Here is a 12,470-nt window from a genome sequence, read left to right as displayed (position 1 = left end):
AGAAGTGGTATTTGAAGGTTCTCCGAAATACTCAAATTTTCCGCTACCAGTTCTCCAGAACCTGTCAGAACCTGTTAGATTTAAAGTAAACTAAACATAAACATCACAAAATAAATAAATAAATACAGAATTATGCATAAAAGGTAAAGGTAAAGATTCCCCTCGCACATATGTGCTAGTCGTTCCCGACTCTAGGGGGCGGTGCTCATCTCCGTTTCAAAGCCGAAGAGCCAGCGATGTCTGCAGACGTCTCCATGGTCATGTGACCGGCATGACTCAACGCCAAAGGCGCACGGAACTGTTACCTTCTCACCAAAGGTGGTCCCTATTTTTCTACTTGCATTTTTTACATGCTTTCGAACTGCTAGGTTGGCAGAAGCTGGGACAAGTCACGGGAGCTCACCCCGTTACGCGGCACTAGGGATTCGAACTGCTGAACTGCCAACCTTTCAATCGACAAGCTCAGCGTCTTAGCCACTGAGCCACCGCGTCCCTTGCATTTGCGCCAATTATGCATATGCCCACGTATATTATATGACACAGAGAAACAGCACAATCTAGTTCGGATGTATACATGTACATGGCGAGAAAAACGAATCTTGCGAGTTTACCAGGGCACTTCAGTATCCAAGCAGTTTTCATTTAGAATATTTTACACACCTCTAGAAAACGGTGCTTACCCCCATTTGGCTGCTATAAAAAGAACACAGAGGCCCGGAGGTATCTCACTTGAACAAAACAAGGATTATTGGAAACCTATAAGTAGCAAACGTGTATCCACACAGAGTTATCATTCACTTGGGACATTATTTCCCACGCCTTTGCTATCAGTGTACCTAAGAACAGACGTAGTTCGAAAGATCTGAGGATATTAAGATTATCCAGAGATGAGAGATACAGAGGTGAGCTGAAGAACATAGATCAACATTTACTTGTTGGCTCCGAGGTTTATATATGTAGACTGCAAGGGTCTTTCTCTCACCCAACTGTTTTCACAATAACATCAATGAAATTATCTACCTCCAGCTAAATTAGGCTGAAAGAAAACACTCTACATTCCCAGAAGTGTGTGAAACTACAGAAAGCTTAATTTAATAGATACAGGTAGTCCTCAACTTACAACCATAATTGGGCAGGGAATTATGGTTGTAAGTCAGTGCGATTTAAGTCTGGTGCTGGAGAAGACTCCTGCGAGTGAGTCCCTTGGACTGCAAGGCGATCCAACCGGTCAGTCCTAGAGGAGATCAACCCTGACTGCTCTTTAGAAGGCCAGATCCTGAAGATGAATCTCAAATACTTTGGCCACCTAATGAGAAGGAAGGACTCCCTGGAGAAGAGCCTAATGCTGGGAACGATTGAGGGCAAAAGAAGAAGGGGACGGCAGAGAACAAGGTGGCTGGATGGAGTCACTGAAGCAGTCGGCGTGAGCTTAAATGGACTCCGGAAGATGGTAGAGGACAGGAAGGCCTGGAAGAACGTTGTCCATGGGGTCACGATGGGTCTGATACGACTTCGCAACGAACAGCAACAAAAATCAAGTAACTGGATTTGAACTTACAACAATTTTTTACTCCTTTGGAGAATGTGGAAGCCGTTAAGTGAATAGGTAAAGCGAATACTCGTTCAGGGAATGCGGCAGTCGGATTATAAGTAGCTCTGGGGAGGCCCATCATAACTTTGAGTGTTCATTAAGTACCTGGTCATAAGGTAAGGACTACCTATATTGAAAAGATCTCCTAAACCAGAAATAACCAAATCTCCATGCTATGCCAGCTGGGAATTTTAGGAGTTGAAGTCCAGTTATCTTAAAGTTGTCAGGGTTGAGAAACATTGCTCTATATTATGCACGTGTCTCTCTGCAATGTGGCTCTAACGAGACCCTAATGAAAAGCAAAAGAGAACCCAACAAATCTCCAATCTGCTGACCTCTGCAATAAGGAATCCAATTTTGTGTGTGTGTTTGTCACTGTTTTCTTCACCTTATATAAAATCTGGTAAATTCAGCCACGCATAGATGACCCATAATCTACAGGAAGACTGAGCATTCAGTCTGCCTCATAAGATATATTTTGAAGCAAAGAAAGTAATAGATATGAAGCATCTCTTTTCAAAACGCTAATTCATTTTTTGCAGGCTCAAATAATTATTCCAGATGTTTATGCATGTGTGTATCTGCATAACCACTTCGCTGGGGGTGAGGGGTATGTATTGTCTAGAACTCTAGAATGGGGAGGAATTTGGTATTGTTATTTATTTAGTAAATTGTTAATAAAGGTAAAGGATTCTCCTCGCACATATGTGCTAGTCATTCCCAACTCTAGGGGGCAGTGCTTATCTCCGTTTCAAAGCCGAAGAGCCAGTGCTGTCTGAAGACATCTCCGTGGTCATGTGACCGGCATGACTCAACGCCAAAGGCACACAGAACGCTGTTCCCTTCCCACCAAAGGTGGTCCCTATTTTTCTACTTGCATTTTTTACGTGCTTTCGAACTGCTAGGTTGGCAGAAGCTGGGACAAGTCACGGGAGCTCACCCCATTACGTGGCACTAGAGGATTCGAACCGCTGAACTGCCGACCTTTCAATCGACAAGCTCAGCGTCTTAGCCACTGAGCCACTACATCCTTGATAAATTGTTAAATTGTTAAATTGTTCTTAGGTTAGCATAATTTCATTCTAGGCAGCATTGGTAGCCAGTCACTCTCTCCCGTGGCATCTAGTGAACTACACTTCAAATAGTGTCAAACGTGACTCATAACAAGTCAGGTGGACATTAAATTCATTAAAAGGCATGCAATGCATTATTTTAAAACAACTGCCAAGGAAAAGCAGGAAATATCATGAGAGTAAGAAGAACATGTCAAAATACTCTCAGTGTTCATAGTGGGGAAAAAGGGAGATTAGCTATTTTTAAAAAATTGAATAAATCAAACATGGGTCTGTCCCAAATTACTGGAATGTAAATAGATCCCCAATTAGCATTGTTTGTTAAAAACACAAGATCAGCCTTCATTAAACAAGAGAACTCCCACGTCCACAGGTCATTCTAGGCAAAGTCAATTTTAATAAGCATTAGGAAAGGAGCTAGCAAATCCAGTTGCAAGGTGTGACAAAAATAGCATGCTTCCTGACAAGGCCTGGGAGGAAGCGGGGAAGAGGAAAACAATGGTGGTTTGCTAGAATTCCCATGTCCCCGTTCTTCCTTTTGAGAATCTTTGCTAGACAAATTCTTGAATACAGCTCATCTGCCTGGAACCCACATTGTATATCGGACATTAATACAATTGAGAGAGTCCAGAGATATTTCACCAGAAGAGTCCTCCATTCCTCTTCTTACAATAGAATACCTTATGCCACCAGACTTGAAATTTTGGGCCTGGACACCCTAGAACTATGCTGCCTTCGGTCTGACCTAAGCTTAGAACATAAAATTGTCAGCTACAATGTCCTACCTGTCAATGACTTCTTCAGCTTCAACCACAATAATACACGGGCAAACAATAGATACAAACTCAAGGTAAACCGCTCCGAACTCGATTGCATTAAATATGACTTCAGCAACAGAGTGGTCAACACCTGCCTGGAATGCACTACCTGTTGTGACCCAGGCCCAAGTAAGTAGTAGGAAAATCAGTCCGTGAAAAAACAAACAAACTTTATTCGAACAGCTGAGAATTACTTCATTCCCAGCGTCGTTCAACTAAATTAAAGCAAATTCCGCCCAACACAAATTCCTCAGTCCTATCGCAAACCTTGGTCCAATTAGGCAAACTGCCAAAGGCCTTTCTTGCAAACATTCAGAAGTCACAGATACAAAAATAAATACACAGATACAAAAAAGTAGACAACGAAGAAGACGAAGCTACCAACGTTGTTTTCCGGCACAGCCCAAATGCCGTTGCTGGTCTGTTTTAAGCCTTATGGGAGGGGCCAATCATCTCTTGGCCCTACTCCCGAGTCGTCCTCTTTGCTTGAGCTGCTCTTGCCTGCTGGCAGCTCTTCTCATGTGTGCATTAGGAATAGGCTCCTCCTGTTCTTCTGCCTCACTCCTATCAATCTCTGGAGGCTCCGGAGTCTGCAGCTCATTCCCCGATGGCCCTGGCCTCATCTCTGCCTCCGACGCAGAGCCCTCATCTGGGCCTTCCCCAGCCTCCAGGACTGGCCCATGTTCTTCCTTAGCCTCATCGCTGTCCGACTCCGGATACAGTTAGTTTTCAACTTACGACTGTAATGGAGGCTCGTGAGTTCATTGAAGCCTGGCACTCCACAAGCAATTCCATCAACAGACACATTGACTTACAACCAGCCTATGAACCCCTCAGAATCCAAATGAACCGCACAGCCAACCAGAGGTAGCACCGATCCTCAACCAACCCATGCAACCCTCCCCCCCAGCAGTTCACCTCCCTATGACCCTCACCTGATGTAACCACCCCATCACAAGACCCATCTGTTGTGGTCGGCTGGCAGTCTGCAGAGCTGGCAGCAGAGTCAGACAGTGAGGAGGCTGGGGAGGAACATGGGCCAGTCCTGGAGTCTGGGGACGGCTCGGACGAGGGCTCTGCATCGGAGGCAGAGATGGGGCCAGGGCCATCGGGGAGTTATGTGTGGACTCTGGAACCTCCAGAGTCGGACATCAGTGAGGCAGAGGAACAGGGGGAGCCTGTTCCCAGTGTGCGCATATGCAGAGCTGCCGAAAGTCAAGAACAGGTAAGACAAAAGGGGCGATTCAGGAGTAAGGCTTGGAGATGATTGGCCCCTCCCATAAGACATAAAGGTGGACCAAAGGGACATGAGCCTTTGCAGGAAGCAACTTTGTTTGTTCTGGTTTCAATTCTGAAGCTCCGTTTTGACTCTGTGCTCCGTGTGGCTTTGCAAAGCTAATTGCCAATTAGGTCTTTGGCAACGTGTCAAAGGAGATAAAGGTGGGTGCTTATCAGCCTTATCCCGAAGGACTGTGGCAGGCGTTTGTCGGACTCTTTACAAACTATTTGTAAATTCTGTGGCAGACTTCTATCGGACTCTTTACAAATTAATTATTACAGGCTGTGAATGAACAGAATTCACACCCACTGAAATAAAACAAGGGATTTTGGGACTAATCGCTTTTCACTGGCTCAGGAAGTCTAGGTCAGAACACAATTCCAAGACTCTCGCTGATGACTCACACCTGATCCATCACAAGACCCTCACTTGACACGCCCACATCTGAAGCTGTTATACACAAAAGAACACCGACACTGACATCCCCTAAACTCCACTGAGGATGCTACCTAGCCTGTAATGAAACATTCGGAAACCAACACACAAGCTGAGAAAACAAACCTTCCCCCGCTTTTCAGCTACAGTATTAGAAAACTTAGAAAAAGTCTGAAAACAAAGCATTCAATCTTTAAGGAAAGAAAATGTTAACTACAAGCTTAAGAACTTTTTTAAAAAAAAATGAAATAAACAGCAAAGAGCTAATTAAGACTTTGATTTTAGAAAGCATTAAACGGATTAAGGGTCCAGATAAATCTGAAATAAGACTTTGGAATTAACTATAAGAAAAGCTTCCCGTGGGAAAGTCGATTTGTTTTGAGAATAAAACTGATAAACAACTTCAAAATTGGATACTAGAGGGCACTAAAGATTTTACTTGAAGGAGAAGAATGTATAAACAAGATTATCAGCAACAGAATGACACAGAATATTAAAATATTAGGAATACTAAAGGACACTTTTGAAAAATGGAATCAGAAGTTAATATCAACACTGTCAAGATGTTTGCTAGTATGAATAGGCTGTGTCCAAAAAGATACTTGGATTAAATTGAGACTTGGTGGCGCAGCAGACTAAAGTGCTGTTAAGTAGCACCAGCTGCCTGCAATTACTGCAAGTTCAAATCTCACTGGGTTCAAGGTTGACTCAGCCTTCCATCCTTTCGAGGTAGGTAAAATGAGGACCTGGATTGTGGGGGCAATAAGCTGAACTTTGTATAAAAAAGAATACCGCGGAGGGGGGGGGCGAAAGCCCTACTAAGCAGGTATATACAAAAGTATGAAGGCTATTGCTTAACGCATTGTAAGCCGCCCTGAGTCTCCAGAGAAGGGTGGCATATAAATTGAACCAATAAATAAATAAATAAATGGCAGAAGAGGAACAGGTTGTATTTGACAAGACAGAAATGGCATTGGAATGGAGACTAAAAATGTCAGGCTACAAGAATGACATGGAAAAAAGCTGTTTCATTGGACATACAAAAGAAATCAGTTGATGTTTTTAAAAATCAAAACAATTACAAATAATAAACCAACAGAATCACCTTGATAATTCTTCTATTACAAAAGAGGTCAATTAAAGCTTGCATAAATCTTGTTAAAAGGGTTAAAAAAAGAAATGAAAAGAAATCAAATTATATGACATTTCTTGAATGGACTAGATATGAAGTTTGTTATAAGTAAGTCAAAGGGATATAAAGTTGGTTTACTTGATCAAGTTTAAAATTGATGCATTGTTATTTCTGGCACCCTTCGTGGACTTTTGCTAGGACTAGTAAACAGTAGTAAATGTATGATGTACAAAATCAGAAAAAAAGAAGTGGAATATAAAATTAATGAATCAAAAAATCAAAAAGGCAAGTCAATATAAAAAGCTTTCAGTTGTTGGAGAAGGCTCTGAACCAGGGAAAGGTGGAAGGTAAAAGAAGAAGAGGATGACCAGAAGCAAAGTGGATAGACACAGTTACTGTAGCAATGGATGAACCACTGGAACAGATCATGATGGAGAGAATCTATGTGAGTGAAGACCAATTTGATGGCATATAATCAATCAGATTTAACAGATTAACAGAGTTGGAAGGGACCTTGTAGGTCTTCTAGTCCAACCCAACATCCAAGCAGGAGACCCTACACCATTTCTGACAGATGGCAGTCCAGTCTCTTCTTGAAAGCCTCCAATGATGAAGCTCCCACAACTTCCGAAGGCAACTTCTGTTCCATGGGTTGATTGTTCTCACTGTCAGAAACTTCCTCCTTCTTTCCAGGTTGAATCTCTCCTTGATCAGTTTCCATCCATTATTCCTTGTTTGGCCTTCATGGAAAATAGCTTGACCCCCTCCTCTCTGTGGCAGCCCCTCAAATATTGGAAGACTGCTCTCATGTCTCCCCTGGTCCTTCTCTTCACTAGACTAGCCAGGCCCAGTTCCTGCAACTTTTCTTTGTATGTTTTAGCCTCCAGTCCCCTCATCATCTTGGTTGCTCTCCTCTGCACTTTTTCTAGAATCTCAGCATCTTTTTTATCACCACTCAGTTTCTCTATTGGACTTATGAGTTCCCCAAAAATAAAAAGCCATTTCATTCTGAAGTGCACAAGTCCTCAGGTCTGCCAGGAGAGCTATCATAAATGTAGAGGTAATCCTCAATTTACAACCATCCATTTAATGACTGTTCGAAGTTACAATGGCACTAGAAAAACTGACTTACTAGGACTTACAACCATTGCAGCATCCCGACAGTCCTGTGATCAAAATTCAGAGGATTAACAACCAGGTTTTTATGGAGATTCTCATTCATCCAGGTCCTGGTTGGTCCCAAAGGTGCTTTTCTTTCAAGAGGCAAGTGGACTTTGTTTTTTCTTTGAAGACGTTTCGCTTCTCACCCAAGAAGCTTCTTCGGTTCTCTTTGAAGAAAGACGTCTTCAAAGTTTAACAAGGAAGTCCAGTTGCCTCTCGGAAAAGCACCTTAGGAACACCTGATCTCTGAGCAGTGGTGAAATTCAATTTTATTTTTACTACTGGTTCTGTGGGCGTGGCTTGGTGGGCATGGTGTGGCTTGGTGGGCGTGGCAGGGGAAGGATACTGCAAAATCTCCATTCCCACCCCACTCTAGGGGAAGGATACTGCAAATTCCCCATTCCCACCCCACTTTGGGGCCAGCCAGAGGTGGTATTTGCCGGTTCTCCGAACTACTCAAAATTTCCACTACCGGTTCTCCAGAACCTGCTGGATTTCACCCGTTTCTGAGGAAGGAAACAGCCATCTGAACTTTAAATCCAGATTCTGGACAGTCCTGTGGAAGTCCGTTATAATTTAATGGCCAGTTGTTAAGTCGAGGACTACATAGCATATAAACCAGGGGTGACAAACTGGCGGCCCACAGGCCAGATGTGTCACATGCAGGCCATGCCCACCCCACAAAGGGGGGGGAATGTCGCGATATGTCACATGACAGCAACGTGAGTTTGACACCCGTGATATAAGTGATGTTTGAGCAGGATTGTGGGACACTACACATCCTCTTCACAGCCTGTTTTCCTTGTTACCATCTGGGAGTGGGCTTTGTAGTACCCGAAGCAGGACATCTAGATTCAGTCACAGTTTTGTTCCATATAGCATCAGCCTTGTTCCTCACAGTAAAAAAATGACAATAAAGTTATCTTATCTTAACTGATTTATTTATCTTATGGCTATGTGGAAGCTTTGCTCGTAGTTTGTATATGAGCAGGAGAAACTGCCTCTCTATGGGGTTTCTTTGGAAATCGAACTAAGAACGGTTGTGCAATCACCAAAGGCCACACAGAGTAAATCCAAAACTAGATGGAATATTTTTCAACCAGATATTAGAACACAGGATTCTAACTAACAGCAGATTGCTCAACCCTAAATTCATTTTGTTCCTCCTTCGATGTATTTCTTGGGCAGCTTCCAATCCTAATATTTGCCACTTAAAGCATCCAGAATTTAGCTTGCTAAATATAGCCAAGAGATTAATGGGCCTATAGTTAGCGGAGTTAATTTAGTTATCTTTTTTTTAAAAAAAAAAAAACAGTTGTATCCTAACCGTGGTTAAAGTGAGAAAATTGATCAATTAAAAAGGATAGCCTGTTAACTAATCCACACAAAAGCAAGATGTATTTAAGGGTTAACCAGTAGTGGTGGGTTGCCCCCAGTTCGCACCGGTTCTATAGAACCAGTAGTAAAATCGGCGGGAGGCTCCGCCCACTAACCCTGACGTCATCAAAACACTTCTGCGCATGCAGAAGTATGTGTGTGCGCGAGCACTTAGCATCGGAAAATTGGGGCTCAGTTGTGGCAAGTACAATCTTAGCTATTGCTATTAATGGATGCTAGCTTCAGCTTAAGGCAGTGATGGCTAACCTTTTCCGGACCGAGTGCCCAAAGCACACGTGCGAACCCCCAAAATGCAATGAGTGCATGGCCCGCCTGCATGGGCCCACCCCCGTGCATGTGCGCCCCGCCCCATGCATGGCCCCACACATGCACCCCACCCCCCCATACATGTGTACGTGTCCCCCCACATGAGCCCCGCCCCCGCACATGCGTGCAGCCCCTGCATATGCCCCACCCCCCCGCGCATGCGTAGCAGAGACCTGAAGACCAGCTGGCCAGTGGGAGACGCACATGTATGCGCAGTGGAGCTGAGCTGGGGCGACGACTTGCATGCCCACAGAGAGGGCGCTGCGTGCCACCTCTGGCACACGTGCCATAGGTTCACCATCACAGGCTTAGGGGAACATTTCTCATCTGGTTCCTTGATCTCAGATTTGACAACAATACTATTATTTTCAATTCGGTGACAAAGAAGAGGGAGCTGGAAAGAGGGAAAGGGAGCATGCAGTCAGAAATCGGCCTAAATTTGAGTGAGAGATCCTGGTGAGGGTAATGCCCAAATATTACGTCAACTGAAGCTTACATCCTTCAACTAGATATCTCCGTTCTGATTTGCATGTTAAGATCTAGAAGCCAAACGGGTAGTCCTTGACTTACAACCACAATTGGATGAATCACTGCAGTCGTTAAGTGAATCATGCTGTCAACTCGCAAAGCATCCCTGGCCTGCTCTCGAGTTGCCATAGGCAAGGGGGATGGGAAAACGAACTTACAGCTATGGCGAAGCAGCACGGCAGCCAAAAACAAAAGCACATTCCAGACATATCTCTCTCAAGGCTGTCTCCCAGGGTTACCCACAGTGGCCGGAGTGGAATGATCTCTACAACCTGGGAAATTGCTCCGTTGGCAAATGTCACTGATGACACACCCTGGGGGAAGGGGTGAAACAGGGTGAAGCCTGGGTCATAAATTACGCGGGGTCAGAGCTGGCTTCACTTGGGAACTTACCATGAAGCTCTAATAAATAACTGGATTTCTTTTGAAGTTTGGCTCAAGGCCCATGATTTAATTAGGGCATCCGTCGGAACCCTGACACATACAGCCGTTAAGTGAATCCAGCTTCCCCATTGACTTTGTTTGTCGGAAGCCAACTAGAAAAGTCACACATCACATGATCCTAAGACACTGCAACCACCATAAATACATGTCAGTTGCCAAGAACTGAAATCTTGATCACATGACCCTAGGGATGCTGTAACGGTCGTAAATGCGAGGACTGGTTGTAAGTCACTTTTTTTAAAGTGACGTTGCAACTATGTAAAGTTGTTAAATGAACGGTTGTAAATCAAGGATTAGCTATGCCAACAGTGAAAGGAGTTCTTGGATTATTTTCAGCGGCTACTAAATTAATAAATGCTGGATAGAAAAGTGAGCATTTGGTACCCATTATTGGCTGGTCTAATTAAACGTTTAGTCAGGGTCAAGATTTCAACATAGATTGCTACCTTGTCTTGGAAACTGACTTTCTAGCCAAATATTTTCCATCCATTAGCATGGACTTAATAATGTTATTTAGAAGCAGCCACAGAAGGGGAATGAGAAGACAATAGAAAAGCACTCTGGATAACACTGATTTCTGTTGCTATTTTTATAATCTCAACAGTACAAGAAATATGTACTTTTTGTTTCCTAGACATTTTTATACATTTTTTTTTTCGTTTAATGATGCTTTTTTTATCCATTTAAAAAGTACATTAAACCCGAAATTTGCTCTGGATATGTAGTGACAAAATATGTAATATCTGGTATGGTAGGTACATGGTAAAAAATAAGTGGAACATTTTCAGGAAAAGAGGTTTGATTTTTTTATTATTATTAATTGCTATCTTCACTAGAAGAGTGTTTTTTTTTTTTTAAATTTTGATTTATATGCCGCCCTTCTCCAGAGACTCAGGGCGGCTTACAATGCGTTAAGCAATAGCCTTCATCCTTTTGTATATTTATACAAAGCCAGCTTATTGCCCCCACAATCTGGGTCCTCATTTAACCTACCTTAGAAAGGATGGAAGGCTGAGTCAACCTTGAGCCTGGTAAGATTTGAACCTGCAGAAATTGCAGGCAGCTGTGTTAATAACAGGGTGCATTAAACCACTGTACTATCAAGGCTCTTTTAGAAGAGACCCTTTCTACAAAGAATATTCCCCAAGTTCGAACTCTGAAGTGATTTTTAGTATTTGGAAATCAGTATTTCCTGGTTGAATTTTGTGAAACTTTTATACAGTAAAGTGTCTAAAAATTTGAGATGTTAAAATGAAGTATTTCGATCCATCCTGAAGAGAGAACACAGTAAAATCTCCTTGCACCCATTTATTTCAGTTCAGGGGTGTACAACTTTGGCAACATTAAGACTTCCAGACTTCAACTCCCATAGTTGGCTGGGGAATTCTGGGAGTTGAAGTCCACAGGTCTTAAAGCTGCCCAAGATGTACACCTCTGTTTTAGGTAGAACATTTGTGTTTTTGTGTTTTTTTTTTTTTCTTTTAATGACCTTGTAATCCCTTGCATCGGGGTGGAGTCAGGACAACTGAATGGAGATGAATGTTTACTGGCCGGATGCCATTCCTGACGCCAATACGGAGTTCGCAGCAGATATTTTCTCTTTGTGCCCAGAGAGAGAAATATCTGCCACTACCTAGAACAAGTAGAACACTTGTGTTCTCCTTGCAAAAAATGTTAGTGGTCAGTGTCCAACCTTTGGCCACTTTAAGACCTGTGGACTTCAACTCCCAGAATTCCCTAGCCAACATGGCTGCTTAGGGAATTCTGGGAGTTGAAGTCCACGGGTCTTAAAGCTGCCCAAGATGGACGCCTCTGTTTTAGGTAGAATCCTTGCGTTCTCCTTGCAAAGAATGTTAGTGTCACGTAGTGCTGGAAGTCGTATTTCCTGACAGTTTCCCTTTCCTAAGAAAAATGCAAAAGTCCATTACTCACTCAGTGGCTTGAGGATGTGCCCGCCGCCCTCATCAATATTTTCCGCATCTGATTCAGTGATTTTCTCCTTTTCTTTCCTTTCCTTCGGCCTCCTTCTGTGATGCCTTCTTCTCCGATAACTCTTAGGTACATGGACCCCAATATAGACCGTATGGTGACCTGTGAAAAATAAAGATATTTTAGATTTTTCAACAATTTTCAGTTTGCATCAAATAACATTAACATAGCTTCGCTGCATAAGTAAAGGGGGAAAAGTCATTTTTTTGACAACATGTAGGTGCCAAATATAACAGATGAGCAGCAAAACCAGATCTGATATTCATTGACAACACAATAATCAGCATTTTTCCAATAACTCAACAGGGTTTAGGAA

The 12,470-nt window shown here is 43.0% G+C and overlaps 1 protein-coding gene across 1 annotated transcript in view; it reads right to left on the bottom strand.

The window, feature by feature from the left end:
* Positions 1-12,470, bottom strand: part of SLC4A4 (solute carrier family 4 member 4) — a 195,135-nt gene that overhangs the window by 121,429 nt on the left and 61,236 nt on the right. Inside the window, exon 3 of the mRNA XM_070948389.1 lies at positions 12,098-12,256. Within this exon, the coding sequence (XP_070804490.1) occupies positions 12,098-12,256 (159 nt within the window). The remainder of the gene's footprint in view (positions 1-12,097; positions 12,257-12,470) is intronic.

The sequence above is a fragment of the Pituophis catenifer genome, unplaced genomic scaffold (assembly GCF_029215685.1).
Source record: "Pituophis catenifer annectens isolate HBS135680 unplaced genomic scaffold, rPitCat1.0.hap2 SCAF_8, whole genome shotgun sequence".
Classification (NCBI taxonomy): Eukaryota; Metazoa; Chordata; class Lepidosauria; order Squamata; family Colubridae; genus Pituophis; species Pituophis catenifer.
The sequence above is the reverse complement of the archived record's forward strand: the minus strand, read 5'-3'. Positions and strand labels throughout refer to the sequence as shown.